The 27,407-nt window shown below is 40.2% G+C and overlaps 1 protein-coding gene across 2 annotated transcripts; it reads left to right on the plus strand.

The window, feature by feature from the left end:
- Positions 1 to 6,072: 6,072 nt before the first annotated feature.
- Positions 6,073 to 26,772, plus strand: EEIG2 (EEIG family member 2). 2 transcript variants are annotated; one of them, XM_050306701.1, is made up of 11 exons: positions 6,073 to 6,474; positions 15,888 to 16,008; positions 16,642 to 16,671; positions 17,173 to 17,289; positions 18,549 to 18,595; positions 20,622 to 20,728; positions 21,261 to 21,356; positions 21,889 to 22,075; positions 22,158 to 22,285; positions 22,664 to 22,733; positions 24,281 to 26,772. In XM_050306701.1, exons 1-11 carry the CDS (start codon positions 6,326 to 6,328, stop codon positions 24,321 to 24,323), a joined length of 1,095 nt encoding a protein of 364 aa, XP_050162658.1. In that variant the 5' UTR covers positions 6,073 to 6,325; the 3' UTR covers positions 24,324 to 26,772. The 2 variants fall into 2 exon arrangements, with proteins under 2 accessions (XP_050162658.1, XP_050162659.1); XM_050306702.1 differs by having other exon boundaries at positions 6,315 to 6,430.
- Positions 26,773 to 27,407: the final 635 nt, after the last annotated feature.

Raw genomic sequence — 27,407 nt, forward strand, 5'->3', positions numbered from 1 at the left:
GATCCAAATACAAACGTGTTACTTTGTTAGCACAGCTAATGTTGTATATTGGAATGGGCAGAGCCTGAACATACTTCACCCTACCTGGAATAAGGAATGTGAGTATTGCTGAGGGTCACTGTATCCCAGGGATGTAATACTGGTAAGTAGTACAGCCTTTGATTCCATTTTTCTCCTTATACCATCATCCTTACATCCTTATCTAATGAAGTTCAGGAGTGCAACATTCTCTTTTATCACTACTCAGAATGTGCAAATAATATCTCTACTCATTACTGAACATAATCCATAGATATATGACATTTGTGGGAATGAAACAGTGCTACTCTAAGCTCCCACTGCCTGTCAGTAGGTTCCTAATATCCAGCATTGCCATGGTCTAAGGTCTTGATGAGTTACACTTATTTTCTTATATGGTATCATACTAAATACTGTCCTTGTACATTAAGACCATACATGAACTAGATCCATTCAAAAATTAACACCAAACAGCTGGAGCACACTGCTCAACTGGCCTCAGGCAGTTTTACCTACAGTGTGTGCTAATGGCATTTACATGTTCAACATCAGCTCATTGTTTCCACAGGATCAATGAAGCCATACGCAAACACCCACCAGAAACTGCAGGCACTGAGTGCTGATATCTGTCCTAGCAGCATAATAACAGACACACTATCCTGGTAACAACTTCAGAGTGTATAGGTATAGATTACATACACACAATTATAAAAAAACCAGTTAAATATAATTGTTACTTTAAGTGGCAATACATAGAACTTTGTGGACTCAATGAGCATCTACTATAATTAATCTGCAGTGTGCATTGAAAGTAGAGTTTGATTGGGCATGATTGACTAATGTACAAAGCATAAATAAAAGATCAAGACAAGAAAAGCACAATGAAATACTGATTTTTTTTTCTAAAAACTCTACCTCTCCTTAACACATGTGAAAAGTTAGTGTCAATAGTCCCAAGGTCAAGGTAATCGAGGAAGAGATGCACTTGTTCTTCCTGAAGCAACAAGAAAAAAAGCTACTTCTGGCAGGCTTGGCTTTCATAAGTGCATCCTGCATAGTTATAATTTATATAGAGCATATTGTACTGTCAAGAGTTGTGTATTCCTACACAAAGAGGAGGCCACAGAGAAGAGGCAGAGAACAGCTTGAGGGTTAGACAGTGCCCACGTGCAAAGAGATTCTGCACACAGAGCAGAAGTTGGAAGTGCTGGCTGTGTATCACTGGCCCAACTGTTTATCCATGATGTGATGCAACAGTGAAATTAATTTTTCATATTTGCACTGGTCTCCCTGAAAATGGACTAAATAGCCACAGAGCTGTGCAGAAGGTTTAAGTGATTTGACTTTAGGATGACTGGCTGAGAGCAATAAGACAAATAGGTGAGAGTCTCAGGTATTTTGCACATGGTGATAGATAAACTGTTAGGTACAAATCTGAGGAAGCCACTGCTCTTTGAAAGATACAGACACTAGTTAGGTCTAATTAACCTCCTGCAGTGACACTGACACAGTGATCACAACCATAAATCCAGAGATTTACCTCATTTACATCAACAAAAAAAATGAGTCTTGCCAATGACTTGGAAGCAGGCACTACCATAACTACAATTTCTTCTACAAATGGTCTTCTATGGCAGGTTTTGGAGCTGTATCATTTACAGAGTCCCTGTTCATTAAAAAGGAATCTTGAATAGTTCACAATTTTGCACTACTGATTTTTACCTTGCTTGAAGGAACTATAGAGCTGCGAAGGACATCGAAGCCAAGAAATATCTTTGCTCAAGATACCTTATTTTAAATGCTTACTTTAAAATTCTGTAACATTTATATTGTTTTTAGTGTTATAAGGCTTTTTTATCTTAACATTGATCAGAACATCCAAAACATATCAGAAAAATATATCCATTTAACTTTCTAGAACAAAAGCTTTTAATTAGTATTATATCCACACATGTGCAATAAATATTTAAATTACATCAATACTATCCACTTAGATGAAGTGCTATAAATATCACAAAACCTCAGAGACTAGAAGCAGACTTGATATATTTTATTAATAGACTAAAAGGTAACTCAGCTGAATTGCATCATTTGGTGTCTGCTCTATATACTGTAGCTCTTTTTCTGTGAGGAAATTCCTCATAATAATCTTAAAATTTTGAAAATCTTATACAGCATGAGCCAGAAGTCATTTCTGGCTTAACTCCAAGGACTGCAGGGGAGTAATTTTTAAATGATGAGATCAAATCCAGTTCTGCTACACAGTTAAAAAAATGGTCATCCAGAAATTTTATGTCACCTGATAGAGCAGTCTTCAGGTCCCACATGGGAGGATATAATTAACAAACACAGAGGCAATAAATATTTAAAAGGCAAAGACAAAGTTCAGTGTTTTAAATTTGTTTAGGGTGAAATGAATACTTGCTTCATTATACAAATATAATTAGCTCAGTTTTAAACTATTATTATAAAATAATTCTTCAAAACTAGCATATTTTGGAGTCTTACTATCATATAATAACAAGCTACAGCAAATTCAGATTATTATTTTCACATTTTACTGGTAGTTATTTAGCACACAGCACTGGACTGGCTTAGCATGAAAAGGTTATGTCTTAAAGATTGAGTTCTGTAATTCATCTAAATACAATTTACAAATTAATAAATCATGATTTTAAATCATCCGTAGAGGTTCTGACTTTTCCTGTGACACATCACCATTTTGGAGGGCACAGACCCCTCAGGATTGGGGCTGTTACCTGAGCTTTGTTTACAGCACAGCTTTAAATAGCCAGGCCACATTAAGGCAGCGATCCTTCCCAGGGTAATCGGAGAGACTGCTCTGTGGGTCTGCGTAGTAAACACGAACAAACACATTTGGAGGACTGAGACTTCATCATTCATTTCTTAGAGCAGCAGCAGAAGTGCAGTGATTACAGACTTTACCTACACACATTGCATTTGGTTCCAATAGACATCACTTTTCGGTTTAATTTCGCTTCAGACATGCAAATTAATCTCTGCCATGGCCAAGACAGAGTGCTTACAATGGACTGCTGCTGAAAGCACTGATCTGGGTACAGGTTGTAGCCCAGACCTTATGTTAGAGCCAGAGCAGTGATCCATCTAAAGTCAAACCTAGAAAGCATTTCCATGCTTTTCTGATGCCACCACTCTCAGGAAAAAGAGCTACAGGTCAGAAATCAAGTGCCCAGGAGGAAAATGGTGCTGCAGAAAACATACAGGCCAAGGGGATGAACACAGATCACATTAATACCATGTCCAGCAATGACAGAGACACCGATGCTCTGGAGGATTTAAAAATCCCAGAGAGTTGGGCTTCACCTGTCTACAGAATCACCTGTCCATAAAGGACATTCCCTATTTCACCCCTGCAGTTTTGTAACTGAAATCTTACATTCTTCAGGAGAGCAAACAGCTTTCAAATTATTTGATTTATTCTGGTGTAACTGTGGCATTTTATAAAGCACTGATTTTTCTTGAGTCATTAAGTTTTATATCTATAACATCCAAATTCTTTAAAGATTTAGGAATTTCTCCTAAAATAAAACTCCAGTGCTTTACTCTTACAGAAGTTTTTTATCAATGACAACACAGGATTGGTACATTACCCACAATGTTCATCCTTCTTTGAAAAACTCCTCTGCTATTCTGAGAACCTTTTGATTAAAGATTCTAAATGTATTTAAAAATCTATACTCTGACACTGTTGACTTTGGCTCTTTTGGTCAGGAGGGTTATACTCAATACCCCTCAAATACAGAGGGGTTTTTCTAATCACCGGTTCAGAATGTAAATATAGCCCTGGAATAGAATTGGGCTTTTTCAGATAAGGATTGCCTTTGACTCAAACCTCCTAAAGCCATTTGGCACCTACCCTTGCCTTTATTTTAGCAGTCAGCACCACAGGATGGCAGGGCACAGCAAGGGCCAGCTCTGTCCCCGGGAGCAGGATGATGAGTGCAAGAAGCCAGAGAGCAGGGCAGGGCCTCCCCAGCCAGAGCCCACCCTGCTGTCCCCTGAGCAGGGAGAGGAGGCACCTACTGCAGCAAGGCAGGCCTGAGAACACACCTCAGGGTCCAGCCCAGCAACAGCAACCACCTTCAGGCACACCTACAATGAAAAGAGACAGCTCTGAGATGAGTTAGATGAGCCAGCAGCTCAGGGTCCACAACAAGGTGCAGACAACATCACCACCCCCCAGCAGGCAGACAGAGCTCCAAGGTTTAAACAAGGACTACATGGCTCAGGGCTGAGCTTAAATGGGTCCCCTGAGCAGGGTGCGAGTGAGGACTCAGGTGAGGCTGATTAAGGTTTTTGCAGGTCAGCACATGAACTTTAACAGCTTCCTGAGGCATTCAGTTATATAGGGAGATGCTTGCATGGGATGCTACTCAGAGCAAATAGGCTACAATAATTTGTGAGGGTCTAGGATTGAATTAATTCAGATTTTCTTTAAGGGATTGTTTAATAACTGGATTCATTGTATTTATTAAACTTCAACAGATAATTTATCTGGCCTGTAACCCTATTTTTCTTCCTACATTTTAATGTGCTGGACCTTCCAGTTAAATGGGGCAACTGCTTTTCTCAACCAGAACCCTCTGTTTTTAACAAAACTCTGGAGTTGTTCTTTAGCCTTTAAAGAAAGGGGGATCTTAGTATGATTTGATATCAGCTAAACACTAACTTAAGTCCCTTTAGGTGATGAAAGCTTTTCACTTTCATCTCTGAACAGAGAGCTGATGATTGGAGCACTCAGAGAGTTGCCTTGTATGATACATTGTAGACTCTTGAGGTCTGTTAAGGAGAAAGATTTTTCAGGATTACTTTAGGGCAGACTTAAGAAATGTTCTCAAGGGGGAAGGCCTAGGTCAAGGCCAAATGCCTAGATCTCCTCTCTAAAATGTCTTATTAATTCTACTCCAATTAAAAGACTTCTTTTGGAGTTATTACTTGACATTTAGGAGTTTTGTAGGGAATTCTTTGTTAGGAATGTGAAACTGACAATGGAGTCAGAACTACCCATGTAGCTCTTCTTACTAGAAAACCGTATAGAAATTCTTCTTCTGCATATTGTAGGACAAAAAACCCAAGAGCATTTCTTCCCAGACACTCCATTTTTATGCTTTTTTCCTTTTTACTACTACCTTTTTTCCCCCCTATGATTATTCTGCAGGACAGTTGTGGACATTTTGGTATGCTTAGCCACACATTGTCTGTGATATCTCTATTCATCAGGTATGTATTCCAGGAAGAATATGTTTCTATGTATTTATACTGAATGAGGGGCAGCACTGCTTTCACAAGCTGCAAGATTTCAGGGCTCAGCATCTTACTCCGTGCGTAATCTCACAGATTCTCTTTTTTACCATGTGAATAACTGTTTAGTTGTGGGAAGGCGTGTTGTGTGTTAGGGTTTTCTTACGCAACACTGTAAAGAGAAAACTGATCTGATGATGGAGGGTGCTCGGAGCTTGCTTTATGCTTAAATCCCCTGGAATGGGTTTTTGAGATAAAGCTGTTCCCTGGAGAGCGTATGCTGGTGTTGTTGAACTGTACATTAAACAAGAGCGTCACGTGTGCTGCTGTAATCGCCTAAGCCAGACGACTGTTCTTAAATGTAAACACAGATGAGCACACCCTCCTTCTCTACAAGAATATGAGCATCTGTTGCTCGTGTGAGAAGCAGCGCTAGTTGTAAATTACAGGTTGAACGGCTGCACGAGACCCCGATAAGGCTTGAACTGCAGCAGAAGGAACCTAAATTCAGAGTTGAAATTCCGAGGTCTGGATGACGCTTTGTGTTGTCAGGGTTCTCTAAAATGAGCAGCACAGGAGGTTTCCGCCGGCGGGACGCGCCCACCGCCCCGGCGGGGTCTCCGGAGGCGGGAGAGCTGCCGGGCAGGGCGGGAGCAGCCCCGCTCGGCCGGGGCCGCGGCCACGTCACTGCAGCGGACACCGCTACTAAACAGCCTTTCCCCGGCCCGGGCCAGCTCCTTCGGGAGCCGCACGGCCGCGTTGGAGCCTTTGGCGGCCGCGCTCCCGGTGGGTCGGGCGGGCTCTGGCGGGCGGAGCGGAGGCGGGCGGGTTTGAAAGGGAGGCGCCGCCTGCCATGTAAGCGCTGTCCGGGAGCGCCGCGGCCGGCGGGGCTGAGCTGGGAGCGGCCGGAGCTCCGGCCCGGCCCGGGTGCCGCCCTCGCCCCGGGCATGGGAGCGGAGCGGGGCGGCCGGCGCGGAGCGGAGCGGAGCTGCCGTGGGGGCGGCCCCCGGGCGGCCCCTGGCCCATGGCCTTCATCATGATGAGAAAGAAGAAGTTCAAGTTCCGCGTGGAGCTGGAGCTGGACGAGCTTTCCTCCGTGCCCTTCGTCAACGGCATCCTCTTCTGCAAGGTGCGGCTGCTGGACGGGGGCAGCTTCAGCGGGGAGTCCTCCCGGTAGGTGCCTCCGGGGCTCGCCAGCCGGGGGGCTGCGCGGTCCCCGCCCCACGCGGGCAGCCCCGTCCCACGGGCTGCGCTCCAGCCCCCCGAGAGCCGGGGCGGTCCGGCCGCCTCCGCAGCCCCTTGGCCGCTCCTCGGCTCGGGGCGAGCCCGGGGCTCCGCCGGTTCCCGTTTCCCGGCGGGCGGGGGCCCAGGGAAAGGAGGGGGCGGCTGCCCCGGGGCTTTTGGAGGCTGCTCGCCTTTTCCCTCGGCGAAGGGGAGGCTCCTGTGGCACGACGTGACCCCGGGCAGACTGGCTGTCCTCTCGTCCCGCCTGCTTTGCCAGCACCAACGGCGGGAGAACAGATGTGGGAGCACTCGTAGACTCCCCGTCTGCGTGGCCGCTCGCTGCCTGAAGTCGTAACGTTGTAAAATAAATATTGCGGCTCTTAAACACGGAGTAACAGGGGACGTGAATCCCTGAGTGACGAGGGTTGTCCCAGAGAAACAGGTCGCTTGTGCCATAATGCCTGGAGCTGTAACGCCTGATGAGATGGGTAACGGGAGGGGAGGAGATTTCTTATTCCCAAGTCTATAGTCTGACCTGCCCAATGTGAGTTGTGCAACCTTAGGGTTTTATTCTGTCGGACAGTGGCTTGCTGTGTTTCGTTCTGTGGATATTTACCTGGAGAGCTATGTTTCATGGAAAAGTCCTCAGTTATTCCTGGAAGTGTTTGGGTCATGTGTGTCACTGACTTGGTTCACACTCAGTTCTGCAGTGCAAGTGCAGCAAGGCAGATGTCTTCTCTTTTCCTTCTGTTGTGTCTCAGCAATAGAGCCATCATCGGCTGTGTCAGTGCTCCCCAGTCCATGGGGAGTGATGGTTAGATGGAGTGACAGTGTGTTAATTTTTTCCAGGTACCAGGCAGAGGCAGAACCTTGTCAATAGGAAGGGTGTGCTGTGGCTTCAGGGCTGGGGAGGAGGAGACTCCCCTCCCACTACACTTGTTCATGTTCTAAGGGTTATTATATTACTTTAACATTATTACAAAAAGGATTTACTGGAAAACATCTCATAGAAATCTGGGAGCAGACAGTAACAAGTCTGTGAATATTCAGTTATTTTCTTATTAAAATACTACTGTTACAGAGCTTTCTAAATTATCTGCCTTTTATTCTGTATGTAAAATTAATCAAGGAGAATGAAGCATCAAAACGGAACTTTGGCCTAGAACTTCCTCATTTAACCATTCATTCCATTATACTAGCATGTATAATTGAAGATTAATTTTTCTTCTGTGTGGTTGGAGGGCGTTCAACTCAACAGTGTTCTGTTCTCATTTCGTGTCTCCTTTCCTCAACATTTTTCTTGTGAGTGACTTCTTCATGAGTAATAGATGATGATGACAATCATGATTTCAGGCACTAATGTGGGACTATTGTCCTACTCCATCCCATGAAGTCTTGAAGTCATTTTCACAGGCTGACATAAATCTTCTGGACAGGATGTCTATTTTGAAGGAGTTGGTTTCAGCCAAGCAGATGGTTTTGGTACATTATTGTGATCTTAGTCTTTTTTGCCTTGTCTGTTTATGATGCTAAAATTAAAAGCTTAAAAGCCTACATGCATATCTTTCTGAATGGTCTATTAGATTAAAATATATGTACTAGGAGGTAGTACATGTAGCAGGAAGTGTCAGTGGAACTGTGATGATGTAACAAATTGTGCGGATGTATTGTGTTAGAGTCGAAGTTTAGAAATTCTTCCATTTTCTTTTTCTAAGGGTATGGCTTACAAAATAACAGCAATGGGACATATGCTGGTATAGCAAGGTCCCTGTGAGTTTAAGTCATTCCTGCTGGGCTGAGAAGTGTTGAGGTATGCTGGTAGGAAGGTAAAGAATTCTTGTGCAGTGATCCTTCGGTACCGATATAGGGAGTGCCTTTGCTCTTGGCTTAAGAATTAACAGATGAATTTTCACAGTGGTGATTCAGCAAAGGGCTGAATAAATAAGGAAGAAATTAAGTTAACATCAGAGTGGCAGGATTTCAAAATTTGTCAGTTGCAAACTTTTTGTAGTGGCCATCATCTTCTAGTTTCACATGTTTATTAGTTTCACTGTGAGCTGGCAGCTATGTTCCTAAAGCAGTAATCTTTTTAGCCTTATAAAAGAAGTTTGAAGAATTCCATTGTTTTGCAAAGTAATCTACAAACTCATTTCAAAAATTTTATAGTATAGGGAAACTGACTGTTTTCTTCATAGCTTTTATTTTTGTCACTGAGGTCTAGTACTATAGTTATTAAGTTCTCAGCTTGGTATCCATATACACCAATACCCTGCTGCCTCTTGCCTTAAAAAAAAAAAACCACAAAAGGGCATAAAAAGGGTCATATTAATTAGCCTATAACCACCCTAATATTATTAGCATTTTCTTTCCAAATCTTACTCACTGAGAAAGAAAAGTCACAAAAACACAGGTTAGTGGTTGCCTTGGAATAAAGGCCCAAATGTAGCAACCTGCAATGAAAACAGATCGAAGCGATCGTCTTGTCAGTCCTGTGTGCATCGTGCTGTATGAATGATTAAAGCCCTGATCCTGCAAGCCATGTGATACTGCTGTGACATCATCCCTCTCATCGCTGAAGTGAGATGAAGACAGAAAAAAATTTAAGCAACTGAGAGATAGTTTTTTTTCATTGTCAGATCTTTGCTGAGAAAGAGCTACCTAAGAAATATGTTATGGATACATGGTCTGTGTTATTGGAGACTTCTTGTCACGGTCCAGTTACTTTTCTAGCTGATACAGATGTGGGCCTGAAGTGTATAGAAATTGTGTGACCAGGTAAAACCAGCTCTAGTGCAGTACACAGTGATCTGGTTTGTGCATAAATAGCAACCCCATCACTTCATGGTGTTTGCATGTCGTTTTTTAGAACTCCAATTTGAAAACTTCTATTTGAAACATCCCTATGCATATTTGTGAGTATTTCCTATAAGAAAATTCTGTATTATAATGCTAAATGCTTAATTACCTGACAAACTATTCAACTTTTAAAGTAATCTGGTAGTGCCAAATACAGTTTTGATCCATGGACACTGAATGGCCAAGTAGCAGCAGTGTCTAAACTGGGAGAAATTTCTGAGTTTCAGCAAGAGCAGGACCCCAGAATTCGGAGGAGAATGAACAGGTTATAAGCTTTGACTCGAAAACAGGGAAAATCTTGAAGGGAGTGGTGGGAGGGGGGAGATTTGGCTTGGTTGTTTTAGCAATTCCTGCCCTCCCCTTTTTGAAATAGTTTTCTAACCTGACTTCTGGATCTTTACCATTGTATTTTTAGATTTTATGACCAAGGGTGGATTTTCAGCGAATAGATTGCAAAGTTATGCTAACATTTTCATTTAGCAAACTTTCCTAACTTAAGCCTGGTTTCTTGTGTAATGAGGCATCTTTCTAAATTTCTGTCTTTCCCTGGGTCAATGTCACTAGATCTCTCTTTGAAATTGGATACATTAATACAGGACACTTGTGCAGATTCCAGGATTCTGTGTGTCTATACACTGCCTGGACATAAAATACCATGCACATAATGTCTAATGCACCATGAAAGGATGGAGGATTATTTCAGGGAAGAAATTACACCTATGAATATTTTGAACAGGAAAAAATACTATTTTAAGGTCCTTTAAAATAGACCAAATACTAAGCATATTTATTCATGGCCATTTTACTGTAGACATAAATATATAACAAGTATGGGCTTTCTGCAACTGCCCTCATTTTAACAGGCTGAAGAAATAATTGATGGGTCCCCAGAGTAGGTAACTGCTCATAGGCTGAGCTGTTGCTCAATCAGCAGCAAATGAACAGATGGGATATGAGGAAATCAAAGAAATTTTGGTAAGTAAAGGATCTTATTTCTTGAGGATGTACTTTCAATGCTGTACTGTGTAGATTTAGGCTACAGTAGCTGTAAGCCTGGTAGTTCCATTTTTAGCTTGGTTTCCAGCTGCACCCCAGTCAAGGAAAGGACTTGCTGGTTGGTTGGTGTGTTCTTCTGGCTGCAGTCTTCAATTTGGTCGTGTTCCCCTGCCTTTCAGGTCTGATTTCTGGCAATTTAGACTGCTGATGTTTCTCTCTTCATTCTTTTACACAGCAACATTCTAAACTAAGAAGCTGATTATGATTGGTATCTGTGACAGAGATTCAGGGTGACCAAGAACTATAAGTTTTTCATAAAAACATTGTCCAACAGATTCCAGGGATGTGGGGTCTTTTTTTTATGTCCAGCACATTCTTGAGTCCTGAGAGGAAGTCTCAGATCTTGCATTACTTCCATTAATATATTCTTATTCCTCATAGATATAGGCTAGAGCATATAAATGTCTTCTGTAGAAATTGATTTCTTATCTTCCAGGTAATAAGTACTTCTTATTTCTAGTGATGCTTGGCCACCTCCTTCTCGACTGTCTAAAACTACATCTGTTTTTTGTGACACCAGGAAGTACATTTTCTGCCTCACTGGGCTCCTCAAATTGCCTTTTGACCATTCTTTTCCCAATTGCTGCCATTGCATTTGAAAGGGAAATTATCTCCCGACAGTAACATAGGTTAACCAGCTCTCTGTTTTTAAAGAGGGTCATCTTTGGACTACTGTAGGAAGCAAAATAATTTTGCAGTCTGCACTTTGCATGGGGCACAACTGTTTATGGCAGATTTGAATAGGGCTCAGTCTTGTGAGACTTGTGTTACTGTAACTGTAAGTACTGGTAAGAGATACAACAACAGCGAACTTGTCACAAGAACGTTCCTGGTAAGAGATGCAGGGCAGGCATCTGTTAAACAGGGAGGGGTGGTGGGAAAAGCTTTCCTGGTTAAGGTGCCTGGCGTGTGCAGAATAGGTAGCCTGGTTTAAAAAAGAGCTGGTCAGGGTTTGTTGGTTTGGTTTTTAAACCTGACCCCAGCACAGTACATGGAGCACAGTATTGCCATTTACAAGCACTACAGTGCCTGATTGCCTTCAGATTTTAAGGACTGTTTCTGTTCATGGAATAATTTAGGCAAAGGGGACTGCTAGAGATCATGGAGTCCAACTGCCTGATCAAAGTAAGACTAACTTCAGTTTGATCAGGAAGCTCAGAGCTTTGTCCTGTCAGCTTTAGGAAATCTGTAAGAATGGAGATGACAGTTTTTGTAGACAACGTGTCCTTCTGCTTCACCACTTTTATTGTGAACGTTTCCCCCTTATTTTATTGGAATTTCTCTGGTTATTGCCTCTTTTCTCTGCTCCCCACTAAGAAACATCTGGTTCCATCTTCTCTCTAACTCAGCAGAGAAGGCTGAAGATGGCAATTAGATCTTCCTTCACCTCGTCTTCAGATTGTAAAAATCCCATGTTCCCAAATTCTCCTGCATCAGGTCCTTCATCCCCCTCATCCCTGACTCCAGGCTGTCATCTCACACTCCCTGGACCTGTTTCAGTTTGTTAGTGTCTGTCTTCTACTGAGAATGCCCCTAAAGCAGGCCCAGTGCTGCAGATACAGTCTCACAAATGTTCAGCAGAGGGGAACAATCACTTCCTTTGACTCGCTGACTACAGTCTTGCTAATGCAGTTTGCCCTTCACAGTTCTAATTCCCTTCTAGGTCTCTGCATTTGCCTGTAACCAGCAGTTTTTCATCCATGCAGCAAAGACTTTATATATATTTCATAAGGAATTCTTGACATGATGTGTTGCTAAAGATGTACCCTGTTTATTATGAGTAAAAACACGTGGCATAGAAAATGATTGCTCTGTTTGAGTTTTGCATGTACCAACAGCAAATTAACTGGGGAGCTGTGCACTGTAAACAAGTGGAGCTCTTCCTGCAGAGCAGCTGTTTGCTTACTGCTGAAATTTGTGAAACATTGAAGCTCTGTTTGTAAATGACTGGTTTTGTTCAGGTTTTCAGCAATGCTTAGGAAAAAATGTTTTTGTTGGAGAAAATGCATGTTCTTTTATGCCTCTGGCTTGGGGGAAACAGAGTATTAAAGGAAAAGTAAACTGTATTTCTTCCTGAGCAGAAGAAACACAGAATTCCCAATCCTGTCACAGGAGCCATCAGCCCATCAAAGTCCCATCTATGCAAGCCCAGGGACACAGAGGCAGGTGGGGAACTGAAATTATGGGCTTAGACAAAAGGACACCCTGTCCAGGCCCCTCCTAGGGCTGTCCCAGGAGAGCCTCAGCCCCATTGTCCAGGCAGGAAACCCATCATGTCAAACTAACACTGAAGAAATTTTTGGACTGAGGGGAGTTGCTGCATATGAGACACATCATGGGATACAGGGGAAGAGCCTTATTATGGGACATTTGGGGGAGGAACTGAAAGTGGAGGAAGGGATGAGTTTAAATGATTTGAGGAGGAACGAGTGTGGGAGAAACAGAGAGTTAGATAAAAGGGCCAGTTCAATGTAAATAGTTTGCTGGTTGGTACATTTGTCTAATCAATCTGTTTCTAATCAGTACTGTCTATTGTATTTTCATACTGAACTACATTCTAACTCCTTCCTGGGGGAAGGGCTCTCTGTCCACTGTGTATGGGTGTGGGGATCTGAGTACCAGCAACTGGAGTCAAGGTTTGGTGACACGGGGCCTGGGTGTCTGTGGTGCCAGCAACAGGACAGACCTGAGTGAGCAGACCAAAGTACCAGCCGTGGGAGTGGGACTGTGGGTCACAGGACCTGCGTGTCCTTTGTGCCAGCAGCTGGCCTGGGATCATGGGACAGAGCACCTGAGTGCCGGGATTGGAAAGCAGAGATGAGTTAAAGCCAGAGCCAGCCACAGGGGTGGGACCAGGAGTCAGAGACCTGTGTGCCTGTGCAGTGAATGCAGGTGTGTGAGTATGGAAATGCCACCAGGAGGGACCAAGCTGGAATAGCTGTGGACAAGGTGGTGTAGCCTGGGAGATATAGATATATATATAGATATAGATATAGATATACACACACACACGTATCTCTAGCAGAGCTCTATGGTGCTCAGCCAGAGAGGGGAGTGGGTTGGCTGCCTGTGAGTGCTCTGTGTGCCTGTGACCTGTGTGTGTGCTGGTTGTGGGTGCTTACCAGCAATAAATATATCTTCAGCCTTGCTGCTGGTTGGATCTGGAGAGCGGAGCTGCAGCAGCCATGCTGCTCTCAGGCCATCTTATCAACATGATGACATGTTTTCTCCTTGTTTACAGCTGAAATCTTGCATTTGAAATTTAGTCAATGTGGAACTGTCCCTCTAAAGAAAAAATTAATTTGTTAAACTGATGGTAACTTAAACTATGCTTTGGAATCACTTTGTCTTACAATATCTGTTAACTGAATTTATTCTTGGTTACATATTACTGACAGCATTCATTAAATCACACCAAAGCACTACAACCCAGTATGTATCTGAATGAATCTTAGTAACTAAGATACGTTTTTGATTAAGAAAACAACTGGTTTTGCTTTGCATGTGGTAAAGTGACTGGAGGCTCATAGGAAGCTGACTCAGAGCGGAAAGCTTTCCCCAGCAAAGCTTTCCCAGTGTGCCTGTAGCGCAGTTGCCAACAAGTTATCTGGGTTCGTTTCCATAGTAACCAATCAATACAGCTGTTTATTTTCTAGAGGCCTTGCACTTCAGTTAAGAATCTTATAAACTTAGATGTTACTGTTTAAGTTAAATGCTCTGATTATTTGACCTTTTTTTTTCTTTTTTTTCTTCCAACATAACAGGAATAGCTAGCTGATACTCTTCTTCACTAAAAACTTATCTTAATTAAAATATGCCAAAATGTTCTTGTTTAGAATGGAATTAGAAGAATGTTCAGTGGGAGTGGGGGCAGTTGGTTGGGTTTGGTTTTGGATTGTACAGAGAAGTTTGCGATGTAAAACGTACCAGCTGAACGGCAGTGGGTGTAGGGAGCATGTTCCCTTTGGGTCACACGCTTGAATGTGACTCAGTGTCGCATCATCAGAATCTGTTAGGCTGTTGTGGTCATTAAACTGACTCATTTTAGGCAGGCTAGATTATTCCTACCCTAGGAAGTCCCAGCTGCTAGGGAGGACTGTAGCTGCCTGTCTCAGCAGCAGAGCAAAGGGAGCTTTTGTGAGTGCCCTGCAATTCTTCCCTTTTCCATAGGTGTGATGAACTCTGACTCCAACTTATGCAAAACCATGGAATTCGATCTGTTAAAGACATCAAACTGGATCTTCAATAATAAGAAGTTAATATAAAACATAGGAATGGATGCATTAGAAAAACTGAAGAGAAAAAAAGGACAAATATCACTGTAATATGTGAAGACTGTACTTGAATGATTAGAGTGGTAGAAGAAATTATCTCAGTTTCTCCACCGTTCCAAGTTTTGAGTTTAAAAACATACTGCTAGAAAGGAACTGTTGATCACTGAGGGCAGGTCCCTCAGAGTCACAGTCCTTACATGCCATTATTGACAAACTGGCCAACCTTGTTGTAAAATACAGTAAGATTTTTTTGTTGCTTCTTCTCTTATTTGAAGGCTGAAACCTGCTCTGTGATTTGAGACCTTTTAACTTTCAGTTTCAAGTGAGTGTTTGGTTATACTTTATTTTGGTCCTAACCACTTTTCATTTGACTTAAAGTTATTTGGTCTCTTAAGTGTTTGAATCACCAGTGTACTTTTATTATATGCATTTTTTTCTTATAAGATAACAGAGTTTTCCTGTACCTGTTTATTTTGGAGTCTGTTCTTGCTTAGTTGGCCCAACAGAATAATGTGTTCTGTCTGAGCCTTACAAAATGACATTAATATAGCTGAAAGCATCCTACATTTTTGCCTTTTTCTCAGCTGCATCATACTGGCAGACTGCTATCCTCCTCTGAGGAACAAATCCATTCAGATATGTCATTCTGCTCTCAAATGGCAATCTGAGTATGTAGCTGAAATTCCTGTTTGCCCCAAGTTCATTACGTTGTGTCTGGTTATTGCACATCATGTCCTTTCTACTTTTCCAAGTCTCAAATGTAACTAGTTCTGCTTGTATGATGCTCCCTTTCTCTGTATTAAAAAACTACTTGTCAAAGATGGTATCTCGAGCACAGTGCAGAGCTCAGTGGCTTGGAAGACAGTGCCTGAGAGCTGATGTTCAGGAAAACTTCACTCAGGCAAACTGGAGAAATTATGGTCTCATTCATTTGCAAAAACACACGGCTGTTTAATTTTTCTGGAGGTCTTCTGTTGTGTTCAAGGTTTGAGACAGTTACTGGTCAAAGAGAAGAATGGAGGATTATTATTATTACTCAGGCTTTGGAACACAATTTGCATGAAGTGACCATTCTGCAGACAGTGGAAACAGTGTTTGTTCTTGAGCTGTCTTACTGCAGTTTATGGTTGTGAACGTATATCCAACTAATTCTAAGCATATGCTCTCTATTTGCAGGGAGGTGGTGCAGGCAAACTGCGTCCGCTGGAAGAAAAAGTTCTTATTTATGTGTAAAATCAGTGCCAGTGCCACAACAGGGGTTCTGGATACCTGCACTTGCAGGGTGTCTGTACGGAAGGTAAGTAGCTCTTTCCCCCTCCTCTCCTCTTTTCCTTGCTCCTTCTTCACTTGTTTTAACTTTGGAATGTCTGATAAACTTCACAAGGCAAACTTTAGCTGCAACCATGTCAGGTATGCCTTTAGTCAGAATTTTGTAGTAGTGTTATTAATTACCTTACTTTGACTAATTCATGGGGTTTCTACGTTCTTATTGAAAAGAACTCTTTTTTCCAGCGGGGCACCAAAGGAATCCCTCATCACTGTTCATAAAGTCATCAAACTTTACAAAGATTGATACTTGCAGCAGTAAGCTTAGAGGCTTTGAACTGTGCTAAGTACCAGAATTCTGTACACAGCACGTGCTACCTTTGGGGCCAAACCTTGCAAGAGCCAAATGCTGACTGGCATCAGGCACTGGCTCTTCCCCCCCTCCAGGATGAGAGTCTCACTGGCCTGCACCAAAGGCATTAGGAGTACTAAGTCTAAGTGACCACAGGACAGTCTAGCATGTATGGTGAGGTATTTTAAAACCAAGATTAGTATCTGCTTTTCTAAAAAAAACCAACCAAACAAAACAAAGAAAAGATAAATCATGAGTCAGTATCTTTAATGGCTTAATGGTGTGTCTTTTTTCCTTTTTTTTTTTCCCTAGGAATTGAAAGGAGGAAAGGCATATGCAAAGGTAAATGGAGATGTAGGTAATTTTGCCTACAGATAAGCTTTTCTTTCTCGTCATTTTATGCCCTTTTAAAGTAATTCCAGAATAGTACTCCAGTACCCATGATTTCATTATGTGCATTATAGTGACACAGTGCTGTTGGAACTCTCCATCAGTGCACTTAATAAGTTGTATAACAATATTATACCACCAAATTTTTTTTCTTTCAATTTGATTATGTGGAAAGGATTAAAAATAGCGGGTGTTTACATTAAAAATTAAAGAAAATTCTCCTCATTACCTTTCTCTTTTGGCACTTTAACTTTTTAACTGAAAACAGAACTATGCTGAATTTGACGCTCCAAGTTAGTTTTCTGCTTTGTGCCTGGGGCCACTCCCTTTAATTGGCATCCTCTTATTCATATTTGAGAGAAACTGCTGTTGAGTGGCATTCAGTGTGGGATGCTGCAAGTACCTTTATTTAGTCATATGCTTACCAGTAACTTTACCATTTTCTCTTAACAGCTGGGATTTGCAGATCTAAATCTAGCAGAGTTTGCTGGATCAGGAAATACCACTCGCCGCTGTTTACTGGAAGGTTATGATACCAAAAATACAAGACAAGACAACTCCATTCTCAAAGTAATTTGTTTCCTTTATCATACTTAAAGTAATAAAGCAGAGAACAAGTGGTATTAGTAAGCACTTAATGAAATTTAAAACTTACTTGCTGGACCTCCTTCTAGAAGGAGAGCTATTTAAAGTAAAACCAAAAGTGTTGTTTAGAGACAATCATCAAAATCCATGTGGTCAAAAATAGAACTTGTCCTACCCTTTGAAATGGAGCTGGATAACTGCAAAAGGAAAGCTTTCAAAAGGTATTCTGTGGGCAGACAGGGTCTGGCGCTCGGAAGATTTCGGAATGTACGGAAAGCCAGGGATCCCTGGCTTTCCGTACATTCCGAAATCTTCCGAGCGCCAGACCCTGTCTGCCCACAGTATTCTAATGGTAGCTGAAAAATGAACAGGTTAATTCATAATATCTTTAAGACTGGGCAACTTCCTCTGCATCTTTCTGAGAGTGAATCTGTTAATTGGCTTATTTATGCATCAGCCAGCTTCAACACCTGCATGACTCCTGGGGCTTTCCTGTTTTCTGTTTAATAGTAATTGATGGAACAGTTGGTGAGGATTGTTGAAAGAAACTCCCTCTGCCATTCTCTTCCATTAGTCCATGGAGCTAAAAAAAATGAGTGAGCTCCAAAACCTGAAAATAAAAAATTTATTTTCCTACTGAGACACTAGGCTAAGATTCCCATATTATTCAGGATGCGTGCACTTTCTGATTTCTTTGATGATCACAGGCTTCATCCAGAACACTTGTAACTGATGGCTTTGACCTGGCCAAGAAGCCGTCTCACTGCACTGTGTCCTGTGGCTTATTTACCTTGTGTGGGTTTGCTGGGTCTGATGTCAGCACAACCCGTTCCTGTAAGGCAGCAGTTTTGCTAAACACTCTCAGCAAAGAACACACTTCAACACTCACTGTTCTAAACAATATTCTCATTGCTCATTAATGTTTTAGATTTCCTGTCTCTGTTTTTCCCTTGAAGCCATCTTAACTATTAATGATTTTAAGATTCTCCTTGATCCATGTGTCTTTTTCAGACTCTTGTACATGTAACTACGTTACTTTAAATGCTATTTTGTGTTGTTTGCATGCCTACTAAGGAAAAAATGTAACTTCTTGCTTAAGTGTGATAGTTTGCATATGTGATGATGGCACTTTATTTTACTTAAATTTAACATTTGTGGCAAGTATAACTTAGTGACATGACCACGTATGTGTCACAGACTGGGTTCATTTTTCTTACAGTGGGTTTTGTTTCCTTAACATGTAGGTTTTGATCAACATGCAGCTGATGTCTGGAGACCCATGCTTTAAAACGTAAGTTTGGAAAAAATCTAAAATAAAACTTAAGGCAAACTGTTCCTGCAGCAACTTTATATAAATATACCTGATATGGGGTGATCTGACTCATACTTGTGTTTGGAAAATGCGCTGTTGTAACTTTTATTCACAAGTCTCTTATGATTTTAAAAGATTCCTTTGGGAAAAAAAACCCCACAACAGAAGTGTGATGTGTCTTAATACAAGAGAAAGCACTTACAGATATTTAGTTAGCAAAGACATTATGCAACCTAGTAAAATATGCAGGAGGTACCATCTGAGGGGGGAGGTAGCTAGGAAAATACACACATTGAGGATCCTCAGCCTCACTCTCCTTAATCTGTAGTTAGGGAAATGTAATAGTTTTGCTATGGTTTTTTTCACCACTCTAACTTAGGTGATTCACCATATGAACTCTTCAGTGTCCCCTTGCACGAAGAAAACGCTGCAGAATCTCATCTTGTGCTTACTGAATAAATAGCAAGAGGGTGTTATCTGAATTTGTTTGATTGGGCAAAACCTTTCTGTGTCCCTAGTTATTCAGCACCTCTTTTACTTTAGAGCAGTTTTAGTAGATTTACTTTAGAGTCAGACCTATTAACAAATATGTCAGTGGAACCGATAAACAATTTCTCAAAGGCAACTAATCATTACTCTTGTATACCAATAAAACAATGTGTTTCTGGTTTTTTTTACTGTCTAGTACTGAAGGAGTTGAAATTAGTACCTAAATAGCTTTCTGGTTCCCTAGGAAAGGATCCCTAACTCAAGTTATTCAGACTTGGCATTTTCTGCCAAACTGGTGATATAACCATTTCCTGGAACATAAACTTTCAACACAACAGAACAAAAAAATTTATCTAATCCAGATGTCCTTTGCAGAATGAAAAAATAAACCTTAAAACAGTTTCACAATCTGAAATCAGCTACATATTTTACGAAGAAGCCTAGAAGGCTTGATGTTTTTGATGTGTGATGACATCCCTGAAAGCATTCAGGTCTTCTTTCAGAAGTTAGGCAGTTAATTCACACAACACTGTATTTCCAGTAGTGCTGTTTTTCATTCTCTCTTCACTTTCAAACATAAGAGGGGACATGTTACTGTACATAAAGACAGTGCCTGATTTATTGAATATGTCTAATCTAAAAATGTCAACAAACATCCATTTGTATGCACACCAACATTCTGTTCTCAAAGTAGAAAATAACAAAGCATTACAGAAACCGTAGGCAACATCTCGAAATGTATTTTGGTTTGCAAGAGAAGACTGCTTTCACTTTGTCATTTTCTTATTAGTTTCTTTTGCAGTAGCCAAACACAAACTTAGAGGTTTTATATCCCTTTGGGTCTTGGCATTAGCTCAAACAAGCATTTAAGCTTTATTCAAAGGTCTTTAATATTGAACCAGATTTTAAATTAATGTCATACACGATGCTTTTTTTATCTTGTGGGAGGTAAAATTTAGTGGAAAATACATGGAGATGGTGCCATAGGCCCCATCGTTAGGAGTGGGAGGGTTATTCCTCCTGTACTGTAACAGATGAAACAAAGCCAGGACTGCATCACAGCACACAGGCAACCTGGCCAACTGTCATATTGTGCACATCTGGGGTGTTTTTAACTTATCATCTTGTCATGGATTCCATGAAGTACTGAATTACATATATTCTTAGCATGTAAACTATCCTGTGATTCATACACTTAAAAATAAATAAGTAAGAACTTCAAAATAAAGACATATCACTCCACCAATGATCAAAAAAGGAAAAGCCCTTCCCAGGATCCTCAGAAGCCTGAGGGCTGAGCAGATGGATTCTGTAAAATGTCCTTAAACTCAACAGCAAAAGCTTTTTTTCTTTTTTTTTCTTCCACAGGGGACTAGGCAGCATTTTTTCAGAACAGAGTTGTAGATCTGTTAACTTGATGCTCAATATGAATTATGCCAACTTACTGGAAAGGAGAACTATGTGTTAATCAGTTTGGAGGGACTATGATAAAATCTGAACCACCTTTTCCTTACAGGCCTCCTTCCACAGCAACATCTATAGCAATTGCTGGAGAATCAGAATCCTTGCATGAAGACAGGAAAGGTGGAGAAAACTTAAAAGTAGCACATCTGGGTATAGCAGGTAAATAATAATGCTCTTAATGTCTCAATGCTTTTATAACTGACCTCACAGCTTGAAGATGTACAAAATACTTCAAATCTTAAAGGGATGCTGACAGTTGGCCCACAAAGGAACCTTCTTCCATGGCTTATTAGTTTCTACTCCAAACACAGCTGAAGCTCTTAACCACAGTAATTTCCCAGACAGAAAACATCTGGCACAACATTCTACTATGATACCAGAGAAAGCATGGTCACCTCTTCAATGCTGACACTGTGGACAAATCTAGAACTACATTTCATACAAGTCTTTGTAACTCTGGTTGTTCTCTGTTTTACTCAGATACATATTATGAGTATTTTTTTTTAAGGAATGCCTATTCATTAACATGGTATTTCTGCAGCACTTGAATCTCCAAAAGGTTTGTAGAAAACCAGTGTCAAGTCTCTAATCCCCTCTAGGAAATCTGATTTTTTTAATCTAATCAAGATTACAGGCAAAACAGCAATAAAGCTGGCTCTAGGAACACTTGTCTGACTTGCATATGTTGCAGATATCTCATCAAAGAGTGCCTCTGTCCCAGATGAACTTGGTGCATGTGGACATTCCAGAACATCAAGCTATGCAAGTCAGCAATCAAAACTGTCAGGTAGCTGTTAACAATTCTGTTACAAGTTGTTGGGGGGTTATTTACTTCCACAGGTTTACACAGTAGACAATAAATATTCTTTATGCTTAAAAAGGGTTTGAAGTTGAAAGCTTTTTCCTAGGAGTTTCAGGTGTGGCAAAGGTAACGCTTTTTCCCCCTCTTAAAATCACAGTGAGTGATCTCTTCTGATGCCAGAGTGCTTTTTGCCCTCGTTCCCTTCAACTAACATATCTCAATGAGATTTTTCACATCACCTTTGTGTAAAAACAACTTGCAAATAGAGATGTAGCACTAAAAGCTGAAGGAGACGACATTTGTCATGATATTTGTTAAGAAGTAAGAGCTATTTAGAACAAAAAGAAAATGGCATGTGCTAGAATTCAAAACCTGAATTCCCTGGTTGGGGTATGCACGTACATTCATAGGGCTTTTGAAGTTTCCTGATAAGAAGACAAAGCACAAATTCTGCTTTCAGGATGGACCTTGGCTGTGGAGAACAACCTAACCCAACTCTGCTGCATTTTCCCAACAGGATACAGCACATGTCACTCCAGATCATCCAGTCTGTCTGAGCTGTGCCACAGGAGGAGCACCTCGGTGGGGAGCACCTCAACAGGAACTGGCAGCATTCTAGAGCCATGTGAAGAGACTGAGCCCAAAGTAACTGAAGCTAACATTGATACATCTCCTGAAGATGCACCCTCAGAAAAACAGTGCAGGTACACTTAACCTGAAGGCCTTATCTAGCAGAAGTAAAACACAAATTACTTCTAAGAGCTCTGAATATATTTGTTTTTGCAGACATCCTGTAAAGCAAGACTCTGTGGAGTCACAGCTGAAGAGGGTTGATGCTACCAGAGTTGATGCTGATGATATAGTTGAAAAAATACTTCAGAGTCAAGACTTCAGTTTAGACTCAAGTGCAGAAGGTATGGAGATAAATAAGGAAGCTTAAAGACTGTACATTACAGGCCATAGGAAAATCCACTCTCTTCATAGTCCCTGTTGCTTGTAATTGTAAGGACTGTGCCCATGGATCACTACATTTTCTGCTTTACCCTGTCTCCCAAAAGTTAAAAAACCCTTACATGACTCAGGGAACTTTCCCAGATAATTACTAATAAAAGAGCAGGTGCAAATCTACAACAAAAGTAGTTCCTCCAACCTACACCATATGAAGTTTGGTTCTTCATTAATTAAAATACTTGCATCTGAAAGTATCAGCCACAAAGCTAGTATATTCAAAATTACTTATTTTTAGCTAGTGCAACATATAGCTAACATATTTTAATTCACTTGCCTTTTAGAAGAAGGTTTAAGATTATTTGTGGGCCCTGGTGGAAGCACTTCTTTTGGAAGCCATCATCTACCTAACAGGTATGTAACTTAAACAACTAATCCACAGACAATGCTAAATAAAAATGCATCTTATACAGCAATTACTCTTTATCTATATTCTTGATCTTTGTGTCTTTTTATTTTGCATCCCTTAAAAGCACTAAAAGAACTAGACTGTCAGCTTTTAAAACAGAACACACGGGTGTTAAACAGAACTGATGTGTCAGCCGTAAGAACTGTAACTTGCAGAGCTCCTGGAGAGTCTCAGTTCCAAAGTTGTCAGATATGAGCAATGTTTCAGTATCACCATGGGAAACAGACACCAGTTTCAAATCTTAGCTCTACAGCCTTTCCACTGGAGTGGAAAGAAAGTTATAAGTGTTTTATACATCTACCTTTACAGTATCAAGCTTGTATGTCTTCCTGATAACAAGCCAAATTTTCTTCAGTTTGGTTTTTCTCACAAATCCTGTTTCCATCTGTTGCACTGTTTGTTTCAGTGGTTTGTTCCTCTTTCACTATTTGGAGCCCTATACTCTCTGCTTTGATAATCTGCTTCAAATTATCTTCTTGCAGTTGTTTCAGAACAAGAGACTTTTTTTTTTTTTTTTCTCTAAACCCTCTTCAAATACTCTATGACTTGACCTGAATGTATTAATCTTCTCAGATTAGAAGCATGAAAAACAGGCAAGAATATGCTCTAATATCATGTTTCTACAGTCCAATGTAACTCAACGTTTTTATCTCAAAAAATTAGCACAGCATTAGTATTTCAGCAGTTATTTCTGAAGTTAGGTATAAAGGCAGCTAGTAATGTGTTGAAAGTAATAAAGTAATTGCATCTGATACATGCAAGCAATCCTGATGGTTCAGAGATAATTAATTGGCTTATCTGCAAACCGAGCACACCAGTGTTTATCTCAGATAACGTGTTTGGGTTCAGAACACACTACTGCAGTATAGAGAGATCAGTCCTAATTTACTTGCCAGAACAGTCCAGGCACACTGCTAAACCAAGGCAGAGCTTGCCCAATTCATTTTTTACACAGTACTGCAATTTGCCATGGAAAACCATCCACTATGGTCTGTCACGTGGAGGGGGTGAGCGAGGTTTTTTTTCAGTGCATGAACAAAAGACTGGAAGATGTTTTTTCTTGTATTCTAACATAGGATGACTATCACTTACTGGTTTTTTAGATAATTTACTTGTTTATGTATTAATTTGTATTAAAAATATTAGCTGCATATGATACAGCTAATACAGGGGAGGGGTATCCTAAAGGTCATGTTTAAGGAATTAGAGAGAAGTCCAACAGTAACTTCTTTTTCAGTAACATTACTTTTCATTCTCTGTTTTGGCTTTGGTGTAACAAAAAACACTTTAATGCATTAAACTGTAGGTGACTCAGAGATATGGTAATAATCACCCTTCACATTTAGCTGTTTGGCTGGGGGAGTTGTTGGGGGTTTTTTGGCAGGGTGTTGGTTGGTTGGGTTGATTAAACAATAAAATTGCTGCTCTGTGACATTTGCTGTTTTAGCTTCCATTTAAATTGACATTGAACTAATTTCTTTCAAACTTTCAGAGTAGGATCTGGAGCTTATGAGCAGGTGGTGATAAAACGCTAAACCAGAACGACAGACGAGGAAAACTTCGAGCCCTGGTGTTGATACTTCTAGTTTTGTTTGCTCTGTTGCAAGAGTTGAGAAACACAAAATTAACTCAATGTGATCTTTCTCGGAAAAGGAATGGAATGCCTCTTGCTCAGAGAGCATCATCTTCTGTGGTATGAAGGCAGTGTTTAACTGTGTGTACCTTGTGAGAGCACTTGGACTGTTTTTGTAAGCTCTATCTGATGTTAATGGAATTACTTTTTCATTTGTGGAAGCATGATGAAGCGAGTCCCATGTCACTATTTTATACAAGAGATCACTTGTGGCAGATGTACTTTGTTCATAACTTCTTTTCCAATGAGGCTTCTGAAAGTTGGTCTTAAATGCACCTGAAGAAAGCAATTACTCAGTTTGATCCTACCTGCCATTGTAGTCTTACAGCAGCTGTAGAAGTACAGATTACTTCTATCAAGTCAGTCATTATCAAGCCAATGTTGTGGCCTCCACGAAACACCCAGCTAGGTTTTAACAGAACCAAAAGCTTACAAGAACTGAGCACAACTTCATGGTAAAGGTTGAACAGCAGAGGTGAACTTCACATGCATTTAAAGAAACCCCAAAGCTAAATACATCTAAACCAGCCAGTAATCAGTTGTGTTAACTGTAAATCAAGTCCACAGGTTTAAATGCATCAAATGTGACGTTTTCTGTTCAAGTGATGAAAAAAGTGGGAATCCACATCAAAACACTAAGGCTCAGTAGAGTATTAGCAAGAAAGCTGGCTTGATTGTTACATCTGGAGGACAGAAGCTGCTTCCACAGAAACTCACTCCAGCAATGCATGAACCTTAAGATTCAGTGGGATGGTACTGTTTACAAACCTAGTCAGTAGTTTACTACCACTTAAATTTTTTTTCTTGTAGCTTAATCCTTCACAGTTAGTGCTTTGCTTGTGTTCTGAACGTGCCTTGCGGGATTGGGGACGTACGGGGAGATCAAAGAATTTACTAAGAATTTAAGCTTTAAAACTAGGTAAACATCTATACTATTATTAATATAACTTGTTAAGAGAAGCACTTTATTGTAGACATACTCTGCACTCTGGAAAAGTTTTAGTGTGCAACATCTTTGTTGAACACTTCTTTCTTCACCATCTGTCCACTGTTGCATTAAAGTCAATGTACTGTATTTAAATTTGCACAAGTAGTGATTTGCCTGACAGGCAAGAAAGATCTCTTTAAATTTTCATTGAGAATAGGAATGAATCCATTTTTAAAGGGATGTGTTAGGTGACACGTGTAATTAATTGTAAACTGCAAATGGCTTTAAGTTTGTTACGTTTAGTGGTACTGTTTATCAGTAAGGCTTGGAATAAATAGGAATAAAAGTGGCCACTTTTGAAAGCTCAGAATGCTTCAAGTTCTGCTCAGTGATGTTTGACACCTTTTAACTGAAGTAGAAGTAGGCCATATTTAGTAGGTTAAATCAGAAAAAGCAGACTGTTTTCTAGAAATCCATACCAGAATTATTAAACAGATTTTTATTTGTATTTTTAAGGAATTCTCAGATTTTTAAAGCTTGAGTACTGTTACTGAATATGAAGAAGATGAGCTATTTCTCAGTTTTGGTACTTAAATACTTTTATTTCCTTCTGTTAATTATAGTCTCTTTAAAAGAATTAATGCAAAGATTCTATTCTAGCTGCTGTTAATAGAAGTGTGGTATTATCCATGTCTGTTCTCCACAGGAATTTTAAACAGAAACTACTCAACTGCTGGTATACAACTATCTCTCAGAACGTTATAGTTTCCCTTTCCTGTCACATAACTAACTCATACCAAACAAATCCTGCTGCAAGCAAACAATGCAAGAAATTTGAACACATTATTTGCTTTGTATATTCGAGTACATTATTTGCTTTCAGTACCCTTGCTACATTTGCTGACAAGTCCATTGAAACCATTAGTAAGTAGATGGTAGCTCACTTAAGTTTACTAGGAAAACTACACGTAGTTTGAGGAAAACAGACTTTTAAAAAACATTGTACAGCTACTTAAGTAATACTCAAGGGAATTTCCATAGTCCAGATTTGTGGTTTATGTTAAAAGACACAGCTAATTGTCATAGATTAGATATTTTGTTTACTAGAAACAATTATTTTCTTGTCTGAGCAGATCTTTTAGGAAAGCTGATATAGAAATCCAGCTTTAAATAAAACTGCATCCTAGTAATTTATTCTTCTGACTTGAGTTACAACTCTTCATGAACTGATTCTCTAATTGTGCCTATTTTAAGTGGAATATAACCTTCATATTTAGGTGTTGTATATTGTTATACAAATACTGGAGACTTCTATATAGAATACTGTTCAGGGTGTGTTGGTGGGTTATGTTTGGGTTTTTTTTAACTGTATTTAAATGCAAATCTCTCAGACATTCAATAAACTCATGTCTTCAGCTTGGAACCTGTTCCTAAACAATTATGTCTTTCTTTTTTTTTTTTTAAATGCAAACATTTCCAAACTTAAATGGAAGTTTGTGTCCATTTCAGTTCCTCTACTCTTTTCAAACTTCACCCCTGCAGCTTCTTAAACTCCCTCTCCAGTCCACAAAGTATTTAATGGCACCATTACTAGTACAGTTATTTATCTGCCTCCTGGAGAGGAAAAGTAATATGTCAGTCTTACACAAAGGAAAAATCAGTTTAATGTGGGAGGCATACTGGGATGTTAATTTATTAAGCAAATTCCACATATTTGGGGAAAGTGAGGGCACTGGGTGTAGTCCCTGCCCACCTTGCAAATGACAAAATTAATCCTTCTCAGTTGAGTATAATGATCATACTAAAAACTTTTCATATGGTTTTTGTAACTTTATAAATTACCTTCTCATTAAAAAAAAAAATAATTGTGGTATATATTTCTCACCTATGCATTCAAAATAACCAAGCTTTCTGGTACTGCACTGAGTATCTGTTCTTACATTAAGAAAAAAATCTAGATTGGTGAAAATTGCAGCTAATTATACTACAAACTATTTGGCACTCGGAGTAGTTCACTAACCAATTATTTGGAAAGTAAGGATTAAGAGAATTAACAGT

This window comes from Myiozetetes cayanensis, unplaced genomic scaffold, assembly GCF_022539395.1.
Source record: "Myiozetetes cayanensis isolate MyiCay16 unplaced genomic scaffold, myiCay2020 scf12, whole genome shotgun sequence".
Lineage (NCBI taxonomy): Eukaryota > Metazoa > Chordata > Aves > Passeriformes > Tyrannidae > Myiozetetes > Myiozetetes cayanensis.